The sequence below is a fragment of the Rhinolophus hipposideros genome (genome assembly GCF_964194185.1).
Source record: "Rhinolophus hipposideros genome assembly, chromosome: 5".
Classification (NCBI taxonomy): Eukaryota; Metazoa; Chordata; class Mammalia; order Chiroptera; family Rhinolophidae; genus Rhinolophus; species Rhinolophus hipposideros.
Window position 1 is genome coordinate 56,339,730 of NC_138051.1, and position 20,732 is coordinate 56,360,461.

General features: G+C 41.5%; 1 protein-coding gene across 3 annotated transcripts in view; it reads left to right on the top strand.

Moving 5' to 3' along the window:
• The window catches only part of ZNF609 (zinc finger protein 609), a 185,106-nt gene that overhangs the window by 19,621 nt on the left and 144,753 nt on the right, over positions 1-20,732 (top strand). For all 3 annotated transcript variants that reach the window (XR_013993449.1, XM_081049941.1, XM_081049942.1), the window contains exon 2: positions 5,289-6,162. Coding sequence is in view for 2 of the 3 variants with exons in the window: in XM_081049941.1 (XP_080906067.1) it covers positions 5,416-6,162 (747 nt within the window). In the remaining variant the exon portion in view is untranslated. The remainder of the gene's footprint in view (positions 1-5,288; positions 6,163-20,732) is intronic.

Here is a 20,732-nt window from a genome sequence, read left to right on the forward strand (position 1 = left end):
TCCAGATGTTAAAACCAAGAGGCTTGAGGTTGGTACGTTGGCCCCGAGGGATTTTTGAAGCAAGATGGAGTCTTTCGTCAAACACTGCTGTGTAGGGTTTTCTGAGCCCATGTGAAGGTATGTAGTAGTACTGTAAAGGGAAAACCCAGGACACCAAGTTTATGGACCAAGAAAGGATTGCCATTTTCTTTCATAGAACTGAAGTGGAGATTGGTACTACTTGTAATTTAATTTGTAAAAAAAAAATTAAAACGTTTTTCCTTTATTTTTTTAAATACCTTAGATACTCAAGGTGTAACTGTGATACAGTCCTCTTTAAGTTCAGACACAAGAACTCTTTGAGAATATTTAGGTTACTAAATTTTTGAGTTGTCTTATATTTTTCAGATTTGTATCCTCCATATGCTTAGAACCATAATGGATTCTCCTTCCATTTTATAATGAAAAAATTAACATTTGATGAAGCAACTTGGCTAGCGATCTGGCTGGGGTCAGTGGAAATTTGAGGCCAGAAATCACATCTCTTGATTGTAAGTTCTGTGCTCTTTTTCCTGCACCGTACTACATTCTTAGAATTGAGTATAGCATTTTTTTTTCTGTCCATACAGCTTTTGGAGGGAACTACCTGAGTCAGATAGATCATCCAAATGTGTGTGACCTGTGTGGTCCCAAGTAGATTATACACACTCATGCATAACTGTTACTTGCTCAGGTCAGAGCCTATAAGAAGATTGATTCAAAACCCATAAGAATAGGGGATAACAGATACATTTACAGAACAGCATTGGACAATTTGCTACTTAGACCAGATTATCTGTGGGTAGTTGGCAATTAAAGAGCCTCTCTTTGAAGCTCTCTAGGATGGGTACAGAGCTTTTTTTGGGTAGAAAGAGAAATATGGTTCTCATTATTTTTGGACGTAAGTCAGGTAAGTTGCTGCTTGTGTCCTCTGGGCAGGGGCAGAGACCTCACCTGAGGACTTTCTTTCGCATTCTTAGCCAAGACCTTGTTTATTCTTCAGTAGTGTGATCTATGGCATGTGCCCTAAAAAAGCATTTGATACCTGAAATGTGTGATTACAAGCCAGTGTACAGGCTGGGAGTCTGAGAGAGAGAGTTGGGTTCCGGAGAAGAAACTGGGATTTGAACTCCTGTTGTTATAGGCACAGGGTGTGGGGGAGTGATTGTCATGACTTCTCTTGGTCCCTGCAGAGAGATCAGCTGCAGGAACAATGCACAAATGGTACTGACAAGGAATTCCAGAGTGGTGAGTTGTGGTACTAAATAGGAAAGTGGTGGGGTACAATTAGGCAGAAGGAGAGAAGAGAGAGGAAAATATTTACAGAAGCTCTTAAAAGTTGAAAGTGCCTAGTGTTCACTGTAAGGTATTGGTTTTCCTGATTGTGCATTTTCTCTGCCACGGAAGCAAGAGGTCAGTGCTTTTCATTTCCAGCTAGCACGTGAGTTGCCCTACCTCCTGGGGTTAAACATCTTTGCAATGACCTGTCAGAGAGTTGATTATTAGCTGTAGAAAGCCAGGGATGCTGTAGGGAGCAGATGGAAGTGGTTTGGCTGCTGCAATCAGGCTGATTAAAGAATCTTTGGCAATTTTACAGTGTATTTTTGGAAATGTACCACCAGAGTTACTACTATGAAGCCTGCTTGGTTTGAAAAGCTGGATTTCCGAAGTCACCTGCTTGAAAAGTAGTTCTTACGAAAACTCTTAACACCCTTAAAAATAGTAGGGCAGTGGCTCTTTAAAGAACACCAGTACCACTAAAGATCAGTCCTCATAATATGTTTTCTTTGTATCCTGGTCATTCAGAAATTCTGGGTAGTTTCCTAACAGGGAAACTACTTTTTTCTTAGCTATATTAATAGAATTATAGATTTGAAAAAGGCCCTTAGGCATGTCCAGACTACCCCCCCACCACACATAGAGGAATTCATTATGTAATTTGATTAACAGGCGATTATGCTTTTTCTGCTTACTACTTTCAATGATAAAGATATGCCTTCATTAATAAGCATTGTGGGCCATGGTTAGAAATCTCAGGTTATTAAATTTTTTTCCTGAGTTAAGTATCTGTCTTTCTGTAACTTCTACCCACAGGTCCTGCTTCTACCCTCAACATCAGAGAATAAATTTCTCTCTTCTACATTACAATCATCATATATTTAAAGCCAACCAGCCTGTTTACCTTCAGCATTCTCCTTTCTAAAGAATACCAGTTTCTAAGACCGTTTTTCTTATGAAATGACTTCTTGTTCTTTGATTATATACTCTTCTGGATATCCTTCCATTTAATGAATGAATATCTCACTTAAGATGTGGAACCTAGAAATAAGCACAGACCATTAGATGTTGTTTTCTCCAGCTCCCTTTTGAGAAGAAGCACAATTTGTTTTTAATTAAAGTTTATTGGGGTGATGATTGTTAGTAAAGTCACATAGATTTCAGGTGTACAATTCTGTAATATATCATCTATATATATGGAAGCACAATTTTTAAAAAATGTTGTGGCAATATTTCTTGCTTATTAGAAAAAACAAAACAAAACAATTTGCCATGACATATGGAATTGGGACAAGAGGAACTGAGGAAGTGTTTGTCCTTACTGGTGTTAAGGCTGAACTTTCTGAGGTTCTACATTATTATAATCACTGATTTTGCCTCATATCCTTTTTAGGAATGATTTTTTAATATCTACATTGAGGTTACTCTTCATATTACAAAATTCAGTTGATATGTGCATTTATAAGAATTAAATTTATGCTACACTGAACTGATGTTAGTGCTTCAGATAGTTTTTAACAAGTATATGTGTTCTTACATAACTGAAAATCTATTGCTTTTACACATGACAAACAACTTGATTCAGTGTAAAACTCCTGACTGACAACTTTTTCTCTTGAAAATTCTGCATTTTTCATTCTCTTTTAACATTTGATATTGCAGAGCAGTCTGAGGTTGGCCTAATTTTTGTCCTTAAGGTAGGATTTCTTCCTATCTCCATATGACAAGTCAGCCAGTACAGTAGAAAACTGTCAGAATCTCTCAGTGAGCACTGACATTTTTATGTACTTCATATTCTTTCCTTTATATACACTTCCAGAGTCTCCCTTCCATTACCATCCTGTTTTCGAGAGGAAGTTTTGTTTTATTTTTTAAGAGGACAGTATTTTGAAAGTTTGTTTTTCCAAGGATAAACAAACATGAGGTTGTTTTAATGGTTAAATCATATACTGATGACAGTGCACCTCTGGAGGAAAGTGGGTGGCTGAGCCTTAGATGAATGTGGGTTATGCTGTAAGCCTAGCCACAATTGCAACGATTGCAGACGTGATAGATTATGATGTTAGGAAGAACTTTGCTTTAATAACCTTCGGTAGTGCAGATTCAGTTGGCATTCCCTGTTCTAGAAATGCCCTCTGCCCCTCATAATAGAATTATTTTTCAGTACCATGTTTCACTGCATTATTCACTGTCTTACTTGCTGCTGTATTCCCAGAACCTAGTTTAATGCCTGGCACATAGTAGGCAATTAATACAGTTTTTTTTGAATGAATGAACAGGTGACGTATTTGACTATTGTTTCATGTACTATTGAGAATTCCAAACATTTTACTAAAAATTTCTTCAGGATTCTGGATCATTTTCAGAGGTATCATTTCTCTGACTCTTCGAGGATTTTGTTTTTCTTTACCTTATGGGTGGCATTTTTTCATAGTTCCTGCATCATGTTCCCCACCACCACCCACACACACTTTTTGCTTATCTTTTTATGAAATAAGATTTATGTAGACTTGATGCCAGCAGTGGTCGGTTGCTCTTGGCACTAAGCTCTCTTCTTGGGTAAAGGATGTATTTTCTTCTCAGATCTATAGCTAAATGGCAGATTAATGTGCGCTCCATTCTGTCTCAAATCGTCGTTGCTATCAGGCATTCACTTGGTACAGCTCTGCTTTCCTAGGATGACATCTTTTCTTGTAACTGCACCCTGGTCTTTTGATACTGTTGAGAAAGTAAGTGGAAAGTACAATTTGTCTTGTCTCTGTTCTATCTGTAGCATTTACCTATTGGGAATCTACTTTGTAGGATTCATTGTGCCACCAGTGGTTTGCTTTTTCTGCTCTGTTATCTTATGAGAGTTATTTTCTGAATGGATATAGGAAGATGGCGGGCAGGGCAGTGAGCAGGAACAGAACTCTTGGGTTTTGTCATAAAGTAATACCAGGATGGTGTATGCTGGCTCTTAGGTTTTTCTAGATGGTATACTCGCCCCAGGTCTCATGAGTCAGGAGACTGGAGGGATATAAATTGCTTTTTTTTTACCCTCCCCCCCTTTTTTTTTAGTCACTCTCTATTTCATGTGGTGAGGCCCTGCTATTTATCAAACAGTGCTGTCAAGAATGTAGAGAGTTCTCCAACATTCATTCTGGTGGTAGGCTTCTCAGTGGCAATTTTTAGTAGTTCAGTTATTGACGGTAAAATATTTTCTCTGTGTGTGTGTGTGTGTGTGTGTGTGTCTGTCTGTCTGTCTGTCTGTCTGTCTATCTTCATAGGTGTTTTAGTGGGAAGTGAAAAAGGCCACATTGAATTCTGCTGTTTGGATGTAATTTGAAACCTAAAGTTTAATAAGGTTGATTTAACTGAATCTAAGCTGATTGGTTGAGGCCTTTCTGAGGATATCTCCTCTCGTTGCAGTTTTTGTCACCTATCCTAATGTATTTGTCCCAGTTCTTGTTTTTTTATTTGTATTTACCCATAATTAGACACCTACCCCCAAGAGTAGAACAACAAAGAATGTTTATTATTTGTAGTGGGTACAGGCCCTGTTAGTAAAGGACTTTTAAAAGCCCTTGCTAGTCCATGTTCTGATAATTCAAGAAGCAGCAAGGAGAAATGGGGTGTGACTAAAGTTGTGCTAGAACCTGAATCTGATATGCCAGGGCCTGTATTGATTGAGGAAGGATTGCCAACTGGCAGTGGTAGAAATAAGTCTCTTGGTAATGGGAAACTAACTGTAGAGGATTTCTAGTTAAGATTTACCACAGAATCGCTGGGCAGTTAGAAATATTATACTCTTCCCTGGGGAGATGGAGTGGGAATTAACTTTTTCCTTCGTCCAATGTGACTTGGTTAGAAATACAGTTGAACTTGTTTGTCTTGTCCATTGTGATGTGATAGGCCCCTAGAAAGGGTCTGGTTTGTGTGGGAGTTTATTTCAGGCTGTCTCCTTGCCTGTATTGTTTCCTTTAACAGCTCTTGACCTTTTCTTTTTCCAGCAATGATGTTGTCCAGTGGGCATGTACTGACCAATGTGGCGGGTCTGAGAACGTAGCTGAAGCTGAAAATAGGAAAGCTGGGGGCAAGGAAGAGCCTTGAATCTTGAGGTGGGACGTTGACTCTAAGATGTCCTTGAGCAGTGGAGCCTCCGGAGGGAAAGGAGTGGATGCAAACCCGGTTGAGACATACGACAGTGGGGATGAATGGGACATCGGAGTAGGGAATCTCATCATTGACCTGGACGCCGATCTGGAAAAGGACCAGCAGAAACTGGAAATGTCAGGCTCAAAGGAGGTGGGGATACCGGCTCCCAATGCTGTGGCCACGCTACCAGACAACATCAAGTTTGTGACCCCAGTGCCGGGTCCTCAAGGGAAGGAAGGCAAATCAAAATCCAAAAGGAGTAAGAGTGGCAAAGACACTAGCAAACCCACCCCAGGGACTTCCCTGTTCACGCCAAATGACGGGGCAGCTGTCAAGAAAGAGGGGCAGGGCCGCTCTGGGGACGGTGCCAATGCAGGAAGCCTGGTTGCTGCTGTTGCTCCCAAGGGCTCCGAGAAGGCGGCTAAGGCGTCCCGCAGTGTAGCCGGCTCCAAAAAGGAGAAGGAGAACAGCTCGTCTAAGAGCAAGAAGGAGAGAAGCGAAGGAGTGGGGACTTGTGCAGAAAAAGATCCCGGGGTCCTTCAGCCAGTCCCCTTGGGAGCACGGGCTGGTCAGTATGATGGAAGCGCAGGGGTGGACGCAGGAGCTGGGGAGCCACTTGGGAGTATAGCTATTGAGCCTGGGGCAGCGCTCAACCCTTTGGGAGCTAAACCGGAGCCAGAGGAAGGGGAGAATGAGTGTCGCCCGCTAAAGAAAGTCAAGTCTGAAAAGGTAAGAGGGGGCCAGATCTGGCCGCCCACTGCCAGTCGGTACTGCCCTAGACTAACTGCCAAACGCTCTGTGCACTCGGTGGGGGGCTCGTTAGTTTGTGGGTAACGACCAATTACCAGGTCAGAGCAAATGGTAACGATAATGCGGCTTTGTTTCAAATCGGGATTCCCCACAGATTCATTGACAGCAGGCCTGAATGTTTTGAAGGAGAATATTTGTTGTTGGGGGCCGCTACTTCTTGTCCCGCCTCAGACACTTGCTGCTGGAGACGGGCAACAACCTTTATTTATGTGGTTGTCAGCCTGACTGGCATTTCATCCTCAGAGTCATTGATAAATAGGCTTTCAGTGGAGTGCTGTTCCTAGTGGGATAAATTGGGTCTCTGGGGGGACAAAAGCGGTTAAGTAAGTTTCATGGCATGATGTCTACCAGGTGTTCTGTTGGTGGTTACCAAAGAGCACAGGGCACAACTAAGGCCGGTGAACAAGGGGGCAGGGAAAACTGTACTATGAGCTACTTATTTCGTCAGGCCTTAGGAGTTAATGATTATGAAAGTTTCGCCTTGAAAAAAATTCTTTGGCCATTAAATGGAAAGTTCTTGGCCAGGTATCTCCCTCAACTATTGGGACTCAGAGTCTCTTGGTGGGGTCCTAGATGCCAAACAGTGTAATGATATCATGCCTTCTGCTTGACTTGGAAGGACAGGTGCCTGCAGCCCCAGGAGGGGCTCCTCCCCTGGGAAGACGATCTTAGTTCATGTCTCAGGAAATGGAGCTTGCGGGGCTGGAGCGGAGTAGCTGTGAGTCTAGGTCAGCTCAGGCTGGCTTGAACTTCGGCAGCTTACAGTTTCCTGCAGAGCAGCTGGCCTGGTCATTAGCTGTTCATTGGCTCTTGATTCTCTGCTCTGTGCTCTGCTCGCCCTGTGCTTTCAGCTGATCCCAGCAGATGCAATATAAATTGATTTCTCTGTAATTATATCAGCTGCAACAGGGAATACCTATTTCCATATGTAAGGTTAATAAATAGAGGGTGGATGTATTTGTTTGGGTGGCGGTGCCCTCTCAGTGCCTGGATTCCAGGGGTAGCTTCTGCTTTTTTTGCTGAAGATATTTTGGTCTTTGTGCATGGCACATCTGTAGCTCTTAGCAACATCTGGGCTTCCCTGGTAACAGGGCTGTGAATTTTCTTCCACTAATAACACAGTGGTTCATTCCCTTTTACCGGTGGCAGCTGCCAGAGAGGCTGCTGTGTTGAGGTGGCAGATGCTAGTCCACCTCAGCAGAGTCAAGTTCCAGCTGCTGACTGGCTCCTGCCGTGCTGGCTGCAGTTTCCCGTTTTCTCTCGGGTACAGATGGATAAGACTGTTTTAAAGAGGCCTGGGAGTACCAGCCGTTCCTGCTTCTCTTCCAGGCCCATTAGGCTGTTTCCTATATCTGGCTTCAGGAAACTCTTGCCCTCTATCCCTGTTCATAATCATTGTTCTTCCTGTGCTGAAAAGTGGCCAATTCTGAAAGTGGCCTTCATTTTGCTTTCGATTTAGAACTCTTGCCTCATGTTGCAATCTTCTCAGCCCAGTGGTAGTCTATGGGTGAAAGGATTAATGATGCTTAGCTTCATGTTGGGTTTCATTCTAAATGTCCATGGTAGTCTCCAACAGAGAAGCAAATGGGACCCATTTTCTCTTATAGGTGCAAAGCCTGGTCTGGTGGTTGCCCTTCAGCTTATAATTGGGCTGAAAGATGCAGTCCATTCAGCTAAGAATACACCTTGGTGCCAGGGGAGTTTGCCCTAGTAATGTCGCTGTGTTATAAGACTCGTCTCCCAAGGAGACTGAGAATGGGGCAGTGGAATGAGAGCGAGAAGGGGGAGACTGTGTTTCAGTTTTTGGAAGAAAGATAAAATTGCTGGGAAGTACTCTTAGCAGCATTTGTTGTACAGTTGGATGTTACTGTCAGCCAGAACCTGTTTTCTCAGTTCCTTTCCTTGTTCCCCCAACTCTTGAACAGTCTGGTGGTGGGGGGGGGGTACTTTTACATAAAGCCTTTGACCATTGAAATAAATAATTATTTAAATAAATGTTTGGAAGTTGCTAGGAGGCGAAAACACTGCAAGGAGAGAGTGTTTCTAGAATGGGAGGAGGGAAAAGACTCAAGGGAAAAGAAGGCTGGGGATCTTGCAATGGAGCAGCTTTTGAGAAACGCAGACCCCAGGGTTTGGGGCATAATAGGTGGTCAGTGTTTAATGATTAGTACAATAGCTTATAAGCCCAGTCTTTAAAAACTTCTTTAAGATTTTCTCTCTGAGACACGGGCCTGCCTGTGGCTTAACTGGTTTGGAATGTTCCTTCCATGTGGGGACAACCAACAGAACCAAAACAGCAAAACAGATGTTTTTATATAATCTAGGAATTACATACTCTGAGCTGGGAACTGTCATGAAGAGGGAAAACTCATAATATTTGGAAAGTGTCATGACTGTATGACTAGTGTACTCCCCCACCCCCCACCCCGGAAATAGGAGAGAAGACAAATGGAGTTTGCATTGTAGGATAGAATTGTCACAAGTCTACCACTAGTCCGTGAGGGAGATTTGAGTATTTAAATTACCTCATCAAGGTAGGTATCTTAGGCTATGGCTGAGGGAATTTTCTGTCAGCCTAGGATGTAGATTTCCCTTAATGGGATTCCACTTTTGCTCGACCACACCTCTCCCTGGCAGGACTTACTATGCTGTCTCCCAGAGTTCTGGGAGAGATGGCTCTTAGCAACTGCTGCTGCCCTGAATTGTTGTTAAACACTCCTGCCTTATACTTCCTGCCAGCTGAAGAGATGGGGGTGGGGGGAGGAGGAGTTGTTGAGGAATAAACAAGACGGAGCCTAATGGCTTCTGCCTGTTCTCTTGCCTGTGGTTTGATTGATAGGTTGTTAAGTTAGGGATGGAAGGGGAGGTGGTAGTGGGGAGGAAAGGTGCCTGTGTGAATGTCCTGAGTTTAGTGCTTGCATTGCCACTCTGACAGGCAAGAAAAAAAGAATTTACAAGCCACAGAGGGCAGTGATCTATCTGTGCCGACTCTATCATGCAGACAAAGTCAGGGCTTAAACCAGGAGTTTAAGGTGAGACCTTTTTTGTTTTCAAATCACGTAAAGTAACCAGTAGGCGCTAGTGGCTAAAGGATCTAGAAGCGTGCAAACAGAAGCTCCCGCCACCTCTAGCTGCTACTTTTGATCTTGCAAGGTAGGAACGTTCTGCACTCACTTTCCCACATTGTGTCTCAGCTTCTGTTGCTCTCAGAATGCTGCCTATATGCACCACTTTCTCCATTACTCTAGGATTCAAAGGAAATTATAAAGTGGGCTCTTTGCCATTTTGCCTTCTAATCATGCTTGCTATCATATCCTGTATTCTAAGAGCATCTTCCCTTGCCCTTGGTTTTGTTTTCCTGCTCTACTTCAGGCCTTCCAGCTCAATTGTCTTGTGTTGCAATCCCTCATTGCCCCACCAAGGTCAGGGCTCTTTTATTCCTTCTGATCTGAGGCTTTCTCTCTTAACACCTTCCTCCTTCACTAGCTGTTCTTTCTCAGCGAGTGAGGGCATAGCAGTCAGCCTTGCTTCCTTAAGCCAAATGCCCTCAAGCATTTTCCTTCGTGGAAAAAATTTAAAAGAAGTTGATATTTATGTGGGACAGAGATGCATTCACTAAATACAGTGGAGCCTGAGCTTAATTTATTTTTTCTTCAGCAGCTCTGTTTTCCATCTGGGTGTTGTAATTCAAGGAGGGCCCAAAGAAAGATTATCTTGTCCAATCTCCTCATTTTCTGGAAGAGGAAACTAAGACCAGCGAGGTCATGTGACTTGCCGAGGCTCTCCCAGGTAGTCGGCAAAGCCAGACGCAGAAACCCGGTTTTTGGTTACCACATTCTTCTGTCATGTTGTTACTCCAGGATTCTTCAGTCTTGACCGGTTCTGAGGGATTCTCTGTGTTCCCACTTTGAAGCCTACCTCAGAAACAATGGGTGTGGATGCCACATGCTCTCCAGACCGCTTTCATTTGTTTTCATACTGGTTTTAACGTTGTGGACACTCAGTAAAAGGATCTCCGAGTTTAGATTTCTTTGTAAGGTGGTGATGTTTGCAAAGGATAACCATTTACATCTGGAGCTGAACCTACCCTAGTATGTGTAAAAAGGGGAAAGTTGCTTTTAAACTGCTGCTTAGAACTTGACTTCTTGAAGGGTGTGTGTGTGTGTGTGTGTGTGTGTGTGTGTGTGTGTGTGTTCTGGAGTATTGTATTCAGTCAAATTTTCATTGTAATCATCCAGGCATTGCCAGTTCCGTCTTTATTTGGAAGTTGCAGGTAAGCAGGAAAAAAAACAAAACAAACCCTGCCCTTGTGTTTCTTGGACATGTCATTAATTGGCAGATTTTAAATGTATTGCAGATACTGTTTTGTAAAGAGATGGTAGCCTGTGGGAAACCATTACTACCTTTCGTTCATTCTGTGTATTGAGTGCATGTTAGATTCCAGGTGTTGTATTTGTCTCTGGGTGTGCACTGGTGAATCAATAGATAGTGTCTGCTCTTTGAGGAGCTTCCAGTTTACTCTCTAGAACAGAGTTTCTGAAAGTGTGGCCATAAAGCCATCTGCATCATATCAGCTGCATGTCCAAACTGCATATTCTTGGACACTCCCCCACCTCTTCTAAGTACATTTGAGGGGTTGGGCCCCAGAAATCTGCACTTCCAAAAGGCTCTCCAGATAATTGCTATAATCTTGAACATTTGAGGACCGTTGTGAAGTTTCTTTATAAGGTGAGCATTGGGAACCATTTCTAACTTAAAACACCAGGCTTCTAAACTTAAATTTCACATCAACGCCTATGTATAACTTAGTGGTTAAGAGTTAAACTCTGGAGCCAGACTACCTGGTTTTGTATCCCAGCTTTGCCGCCTATTAATTGAGCCATCTTGAGCAAGTTACTTAATTGTTCTACCTCAGTTTTCTTGTATGCAAAATAAGGAAAACAGTAGTTCCTAAGTAGGGTTGTTGTAGGATTAAATGAGTTAATCCACATAAAACACTTAGAATAGTGCTTGGCACTTGGGAAGCATTCGATAAATACCAGAAAAAAAGAAAAACATGATTTGGGTCCGCCCTAGGCAATAATGGGCTGAATTAGAACAACATTCCAGCTCTACAGGCAGCCCAGTGTGAGAAGATAAACAGACTGGTTAAGACTTTCAGCACTGTGCTCAGAAGAAGTTCCAAATCTGGGCTGGGAAATTCGCATGCTTCGTGATGTGTTCTAAAGCCCATGATATTATTTAGAGTAGGGTTTTTTTTTTCGGGGAGGGAGAGGCAAAAATTGGCTTCAAAGGCTATTGAAGTGGCCTGTTGAATTTCAGATTTCATATGAATTGAGTTTCCTTTCTGGCCATATCCCTGGTGTGGGGCCGGGTATGTTGGATAGAGGTTCCTGTGGGTTTGCCAGCATGTGCAATCTCATGCATGCTGGAAGAGCACGAAATGTTTTTGTTTCTGCACAAAAGTACATGGAAAATCTAAGTCCCCGTCCTTAATCTTCCTCCCCAGTGTGAACTTACATTTTTGCTATTTGGGTAAAAGAGCTTTTTTACCTGCAGAGCTCATCCAGGGAGGCAGCAGGGCTCGGGCTTTCAGGCTGGAGGTGGTAGTAGCACACACAGCTGAAATCCTGCCACTGCTGGTTGGCTGAGCCCTCCTCTCTGTGGTTTTCACTCTGCAAGCCATGCTTGAGTAACCCGCCTCCAGAGCTGCTGACAGGGCCGTGTTCAGAGGCCTTGGAAATTACACTGTTCATTTCCTTATCATCCCCTGACCTGCAGTGCAGAGCCTTCTGGTGCAGGAACAAGGCAGAAAAAAATCCAGACGGCTCCCAGCCAGCATGTGTCAAGGGCTACAAAGAAGGAAATTGGACTTGCTCACTTAAAAACCATGGGGTTAGGCTTTGATTTTTGGTTCCTGCCGAGAGTTATTTGTGTGTGCGCGCATGTTCTATCTCTGTGTGGATGTATAGCATGAGTCTGTGCATGGCAGAGCCGTTGAGAAGGGGCATCTGACAGTCGAGAGCAGAGGGAAGATGGAAGATGGCTTTGCAGTAAATTTCTCAGTTGTGCCATTGGAATGGGCCTGGAAGGATTAGCCGCAGGAAGGTGCCAGGCCATATTAATATTTTAAAATATATTTCTCTCGGTGCCGTTTAGTCATGGTTGAGAGCACCCACCCAAGTAAGAAGCTGCCCTGGCTGGCTGAGGAGACATTTTAAACAAATCCTGTTTGCCTGAAGTCATTCATCCTAGATGACATTGACATAATCAATGTTTAAGAACCTGAGAAAGTGTAGACTTGGGTCCATCTTGGATACGAGGAATAGCTCGTTTGAAGATGCCAGATAGTGTGACAAAGGAGAAATGGACAAGAGGAGTGGATAGCATTTTGAGATTTTCTGTTTACAGGGCAAAATTCTATTATATTTTCAGAGCCCGTCCTTGCTTTTTTGAAGTATTACAAAACAATCTACTTCATTTTTGTTCTGGCGTTCCTCTTGCCCTAGGAGATCCAAAGGAAACACTTTTCAGGCTGAAGATGTAAAATGTGGATGGCAAGAGGTTCTTGAGCAGAGTTTACAATCATTCTGTCCTTGATTTTCCTTTTTCTGAATTTCCACTGCCGTGGTGACATTGGTGCTTTTGTGAAGTGGGAAAAAAAGAAGTCTTTTCGCTTTCAGACTCTGGAGGTGTTTCTAAATCCTAAGTGCCTCTCTTGTTGGAAGTACTCTGTAGAGAAGTGTTTTCCTGTGAGGAGGTGACAGCGAAGGTGAGAGGGCGTTACTTCCTTTTACCTTCTCATAAAACACTGGCCCCTGGACCAGCAGCATGGCAGCAGTTTCTGGGAACTGTTTGGAAATTTGAGTATCAATCCCCACCCCCAATCCCCATATCAGAAACTCTGGGGTGGAGGCCTAGTATTGGTGTTTTAACATTAGCTCTTCCATTGATCACGGTTCACACTGAAGTTTGAAGTCCACTGTTGAACAACAGCCTTCCCTCTTAATAGTGAAGATCAAATTCATTAAATCTTTTTTGTTTTTATCAGATTTTTTTAATAGATTTTATTGGGGAAGGGGAACAGGACTGTATTGGGGAACAGTGTGTACTTCCAGGACTTTTTCCAAGTCAAGTTGTTGTCCTTTCAATCTTAGTTGTGGAGAGCGCAGCTCAGCTCCGGGTCCAGTTGCTGTTGCTAGTTGCAGGGGGAGCAGCCCACCATCCCTTGCAGGAGTCGAACTGGTAACCTTGTAGTTGAGAGGACACGCTCCAACCAACTGAGCCATTCGGGAGGCAGCTCAGCTCAAGGTGCCATGTTCAATCTTAGTTGCAGGGGGTGCTGCGCAGCATCCCTTGCAGGACTCGAGGAATCGAACCAGCAACCTTGTGGTTGAGAGCCCACTGGCCCATGTGGGAATCGAACCGGCAGCCTTCGGAGTTAGGAGCATGGAGCTCTAACCACCTGAGCCACCGGGCCGGCCCCTCATCAAATCTTTAAGGGATAAAAAGAAACTATGGACAGTCAGTATGATTATTTTTTTTCCTCCTGAGTGATGTTCAGATACATCTTTGCTTTTTGTGAACAACCTGACAGGAACCTAAAAGTGGAAGGAATACCTAAGGCTTTGGGACTTTGAGAGCAGAAGAGATACTCAAATTATTTAACTTTTCTAAGACTTTTTTTCTCATGTAGAATGTGGAAGTGAATAATAGTGCTGACCTCATAGGGTTAATGTGAGGATTAGATGAGATAAAGAAGCACTCAGCAAAAAAAATATATATATTAAAAAGAAGCACTCAGCATAGGCCCTTTATATAATGTATTTTCCGGAAAATAACACTGGGTCTTATATTAATTTTTGCTCCAAAAGGCTCATTAGGGCTTATGTTCAGGGGACGTCATCCTGAAAAATCATGCTAGGGTTTATTTTGCGGTTAGGTCTTATTTCTGGAGAAACAAGGTAGTAAAAAAAAAGCTCAATAAATGTTAGCTGGTGCTGATATTTGTTATTAGCTATGAGGGGCGAGGTCATTGTGAAGTTAAGGAGAAAGGATATACTTAGAAACTTTGAAGAGTTAAGCCCCTGAAGGTTTTGGAAAATAATGAGTTTATGATAGCTAATATTCTCCCTCCTGCCGATTTCCAGGAAGGCTTGAGGAAAGATTGATTCGGAGCATTTGGAGCTGTATTGGGGTTTGGGGTTGCGTTGTTTGATTGATTGGTTAGTTTGGGAGGGTTTGTTGGATTCCTTTTGGCATAGAGCTGATCTTAAGTTGAAGAACCACGGCTATGTGATTATTTTAGTTTAGAAAGTTCTTTTTCCTCTGTTAATCCTTGACAAGTGCAGACTTTTAGCCTTTGAAGGGATTAGAATTCCTACTGGTAGCTGAACAGTCTGGAGAAAAATGAGGATTGAGATACTTCTTTTTGTGAATTTGTCACTAGCTGCAGGAAATAAAAAGACAGTTCTTAGATTTTTGGAGTTGTTTTCAACTTGAAATGTCCATTGGGAGAGTACAATTTGACTGTGCCTGAAAAGTACTCTAACTGCTTTTTAAATTTGAGACCACTGGGTTCCAGCCCTAGTTATAAATACTAGATTGTGTTTAGATGAACCAGACCTGGCCATTAAATCCTTTCTTGGCCTCTTTATTTTTAAAATGAGATATAACTGACATAACATTATAATAGTTTCAGGCATACAACACTGTGATTTGATATTTGTATATATTACAAAGTGATCACCTCAATAAGGTTGTCACCATACATAGTTAAAAAAAATAGTTAAAAAATTTTTTTCTTGTGATGAGAACTTTCAAGATCCACTCTCGTAGCTACTTTCAAATATGCCATACAGTGTTATTAACTATAGACACCATGCTGTAGGTTGATCCCCAGGACTTACTCATTTTCTAACTGGAATTTTGTACTTTCAGCCCCCCCCCCCCCCCCGCCCCTTTCACCAACCCCTGTCTCAGGCAACCACCAGTCCTTTCTCTGTGTCCACGAGCTTGGTTTGTTTGTGTGTGTCTTTGTTTGCTTCCTGGTTTGCCTTAGATTGCACATATAAGTGAGATATGGTATTTATCTTCTCCTGTCTGACTTAATTCACTTAGCATAATGCCCTCAAGGTCCATCCATGCTATTGCAAATGGCAAGGTTTCATTCTTTTTTTATGGCTGAATAATATTTACATATATGTATGTATACCACATTTTTTAAATCCATTTATGTATCCATTTATCCACCAGGAAACATTTAGGTTATTTCCATATCTTGGCTATTGTAAATAATGCTGCAGTGAACATGGGGGTGCATATATCTTTTCGAATTAGTGTTTTCATTTTCTTTGGATAAATATCTGAAGTGGAGTTGCTGGATCATTTGGTAGTTCTGTTTTTAATTTTTTGAAGAAACTCCATGCTGTTTTCCATAGTGGCTGCACCAATTTACAGTCCCACCAACAGTGCACAAGTGTTCCCTTTTCTCCACATCCTCACCAACACTTGTTATTTCTTGTCTTTTTGATAATATCCTTTCTAACTGGTATGAGGTGATACCTCATTGTGGCTTTGATTTGCGTTTCCCTGATGATTAGTGATGCTGAAGCATCTTTTCATGTACCCGTTGGCCATCTGTACGCCTTCTCTTGGCCTCTATTTTTGTTTAGTAATGGGTTCTCTTCATTGTAAAACATTTTTTAATAAATTGGTACCCAGCTTAGAGTTGATATTTCCTACCTGATATGTTTCTTCATGTTAAGTACTTAGCTCTGTACTGAATTAAACCTTATAAAAGGCAGAGAGTATTGTAGAAAGTTGAACACACTCATCAAATACACCAAGCAAAATGGCATGAAGTTAGGGAAATTACCATTCAGGCGGAAGAGTCTATTTATTGGTGCTAGGACTTCTCAACTGGAGGTGCATATCAGAATTACTTCTGGAGCTTTTACAAATTAAAAGTGCCCTAGTGAAGTAAAATCTTTAGTGCTGGGGACCCCAAGCATGTTCATATTTTTTAAAAACTTAAGCAGGTGCTTTGAATGTACCTCTTGGTTGAAAATCACTACTGTTGTGGAAAGGACTTCAGCTTCACTCTCCGGCCTCTGGGAATCCCTGTTCCTCCCTCCGCCAGCGGAACTCTTGGTCAGCCTTGCTCTTTGCCATTTCCAGATGGAGCGACACAGTGCCTGTCAGGGATCATGTGATCCTCAGGTGGTTTACAGCAGCCCGCGGTTCTCCTCCAGCCCTCCTGCCTCATTGCTCACTCATGTTGGGGTCAGTCCTTTAGGAAAACAGCTGTAATGAATCTGCCTTCTTATTATCCTCTGAATCAGGAGAATTCATTATTGAGTTTCTGACAGTATAGCTTGTAGAGCATCCGTATCAGCATTACTGATTAAATTGTAAGTTGTTGTTCCAGAATGTTTTAGGAAAATTTGAGCAAAATTCTTGACCGGATGCATTTGCATGTATAGGCAACTTTTATTTCTGTGATTATTTTTTTCTATGTAAATCAGAAGGGAGAAGGCAGGTTTAGATAATCTAAATGTACTGCTAATCCAAAAGCAGTTACTTTTCTCATTGATTTGTGAATCTATTTCTGTGTTTATGTTGGACAATAGGTGTTCTTAATTTTCTGGAAACCTGTGATACCCCAAAATAAAACAATGCAACTCTCCAGTAAAGACCTTATTCCTGAGCCTGCTTCTGGACACATTCAAATGAAACATGCTGTTTTAAGAAGAAAGAGCATCACCTCACAGAAATAGAAGTCCCCTAAGTTCTTTGCTTTTTTTGGTATAAACACATATTATGTCTTTGAAGTCAAAAAGAGAATTAAATGTTTTTGAGTATAAAGTATTTCCCTGCTGGACTTTTAGTCTCATACGTAAGGAAGAGTAATTAGAATGCTTGTTATTATCAGAGATGAACACATACTTGAATATGCTGCAAACTCATCATTAAAAACACTGTGGAATATCGTATTTTGGCCAAAATTATATTACATAGCCTTCAGTTTTTATAATAAAATTTAAAATATGTTTTTTAGTACTGGTACATGTATTACGTATGCTCTCGTAATTTGCATACGTCTGTACTTTCATCGGATCTTTTTAGCTTTTAGAGTATTTCAGATGTATATTCCACTGAATAGGAGGAGAAAAAATTGGTAAATGTGGGGAAGACATCATACAAGTAACTACACATTTATATACACCATGTTAGACTAGATCTTAGTTCCATCAGTATGCAGATTTCCTAAACATCTGGTAGAGTGTCTGTTTTAGATAAAATATACCATAAGGCATTTTTCATTTTGATTATGCATATGTGCTTGGATTGAAAATGTGGGGACTTGAAATCAAACAGGCTGACTGCTTATTAGAATTTCAGAAAGAGGCTGAGAAATTCTTTCATTTTTGTTTGTCCTTTCCCTTCTCTTACAAGGATCAGGTTCTAAAGTTAGGGCACAAAGCACTCAGTCAGAAAGTACCCTGAAAATCACTTAGAATGATGTCATGCTGGAGGTTGACATACTGGCTTCATAAATTCAACAGTGTTTTTCTCCAGCATTGAAACAAACCATTATTTCTTCAGTGGTGGTCTCATGTAAAAGCTGGCTTGTGTTTAAGAACTATATTGATAATAAATATGTATTTGTAAATACTAGAATTACCCTAACCCTAGCGAAATGCTTACACTATGAGAAGCATATGGAAATGGAAACCAGGTAAGTGAATACCAGTTGGTCTCCCATCTGTGGCTCCCTCCAGAGCGTATACTCAATGAGTAAGAGGAACTGTGAGGCCCAAACCATTCAAGTTGTTCTTTTTTTTTGCCACCGACATATTGTTGATTTGATTATGTTAAATGTATACGTCCGGTTATCTGTTTGGTGTATTTTCTGACAGTAGAGGAAATCATGGGGTCCAGATTCTCTCTGTAGTGAAAATTTACAGGTCCATGGATTAAATCCAGTGTAGATTATTCTTTTGTAGCATTTATTTTTCAATTCTAACTTTCATGACCCTTCCCAATACCCACAGATTCTTTTTCATTAGGTTCCCCTGGTCACTGAAGAAATAAGGTCGTTTCTGTAATAACCACAGAACCACCCTATAGGCAAACTGAAGAGCAGAGCTGTTCTCGTACCAACATAAATGTTCGGAGCCATTCTCTTTTTCAGGCCTAGTGCCTTTGTTAACTTCGCTGAGCTACTCTTCACTTTTCTATCCTTTTCTGACTTTCAGCTAGAATCTAAACCATGCTTTTAAAATGTCCTATTGTTTTATTTTTTGTTATCTCTGAGACTCACTTTTACATTTGTTATTGGTCCTGTCTTAACCAGATGGGATTATATTTAGTTATGCAGATTTAGAGAGGACTTTCCCCTCTTCCCCAATTGAAAACAACCACGGAAAAGTAGTCGTGCTGGGTGTTCTATGGGCATTCATCGCAGTCTGGGCACAGCGTTGGTTGTATCTAGAAAACCACTGTACTATTGACAGTGAGGTTTGACCCATTTTTAAATTGCCATTAGCTGCTGCTTAGAGATGACACTGCGGTGAAGAGTACGTACTTGTATACCTTATTGGAAGGTTTGGTGCCAGTGCTGTGCTTTTAGCTGTGTGCTGGTGGCAGCTCTTGTATAGAACATGCAACTGCCCTATAGGACTGGAGAGACGAAGTTTTCATGTTGAAGAGCTAAGTAAAAGTGATTCTGGGTGTGTAGGCCAATGCATCACCAAGGAAGAAGAAAAATACAGTTTGCCGCTCCCTGGGAAGCAGTTTGGCCAGGGCAGAGTTCCCAGAAATGGAAATTCTAAGCTTATTGATTTGGGAAGCTCTGGGTTTCTGCCCCTAAACCTTTGTGAAGTGGAGATTCTTTTCAAAAGTGGGGAAGGGATTGGGATAAGGTAGCTTAAAGACTTAAAATAAGGTCACTTTCAAAACCTCTAATGAACCCTTTAGAATTAAGCAGGTAGGTGACCTCAAATATCACACACACAGGAAAAGATTAGCTGTGGTTTAGAAGCCAAGTTAGGGCTGTCCCTAGCTTCTGCCAGATTAGTGACCTGAAGTGGCATTCAGAGCAAAGTCTGGGAAGATAGTTGGAAATTAATGTGTATCCCAATGACATTTTCATATCTGACTAAAATTTTCAGATGTTTCAATTTGTTTATATTCCCTAGTCACATTTCATCCTTCATTTCATATCTAATAACCAAAAGCAGGAAAAAAGAGCCAGGCAAATCCCACTTTAATCCTTCCCATTCCTTTGCCCCCATAGAGCTTTGGTGCTGGCGAAACCTTGTTGAAATGAACCGGGAGCAGTGGGGAAAGAGTCTTGAATATAAATTTTGATGGTTTGTTTTCATTTTTAACAACGCTACCCAAATTTTAGCACTTTCCCTACTACCTGTTTACTTGCTCTAGGCAAGAAAAACAGCAAATGACTGGTTTATCACCCTTTGGGGTTAGTTTGGACTAGGAATTGGAGATTAGGGTAATTTAGGAGTTGATAGCAAGAGTTGATGTCTTTCATCTAAGTAATACCTCCCAAGAAAGAAACAATAAGTGTTTTTAAAGGAAACGTAGATTTTAGTGTGGTGCTTTAGTGAAAATGATCTTTTCTTAAATGTTTTTATTTTGATCTTAGGGATGGCTCCTTGTCGTTGCATTTATCCTGCTTATATGTTTGTGTGTCTTTCAGAACCATTTCCAGAGTTCTTCATGCAGGCTACTGAATAATAAATCCAATGGGGCATACAGTCTAGTAGGAGAGACAGAGTAGAATCAAATAATCTCATGCATAGCAAGGTGGGGGTCTGAGAAAATATCCGTGAAGAAGCTTGAGTAAACATCTTAAAGGATGAATAGTAGTTAATTTGGAGGAGAGAGTAAATGAGTGAATAGCCAAGTGGAAATGAAATGTCCCTTAAGGCCTGGAGGTCATGAGAGAGAACTGGAAGTCTAAAGATTTAAGAGTTACTAATGTGAACAGGTAAATTGATGCCATAGAAGTGTGTGAACTTACCCAGGGAGAAGGTATCTATTGAATGAGGTAAAAAGAAGGGAGCCCAGGATTGATTCCTGAGGAACACCAAGAAGATAGCTAATTTAGATGGCATATTAGGAAGTACTTCCCTGTGTAATTGAGCGCATGCAAAACTACAACTGGAAACACGTCTACAAAACCATTTAAAAATCCTCTGAAAGAGCTTAGAGAACATGCTTGGTTCTGTAGTTACATTTGGTTTACTGGATCGAGTCATGCTTTAAGGAAGTTTCTTTCCCATGCTACTTCTGAGTAATGATAGAGTGATTTTTGCTTTTCACTTCCATCACTTCCTGTATTTTTCCTGCTTTTCACTGCCTCTTCCAAAACATTCTCAACTTCCATAATGGAATTAAAACGAAAGCATAGACTTTGTGATTAGACCTGTGTTTGAATCCCAGCACTGCCATTTAGTTGATGT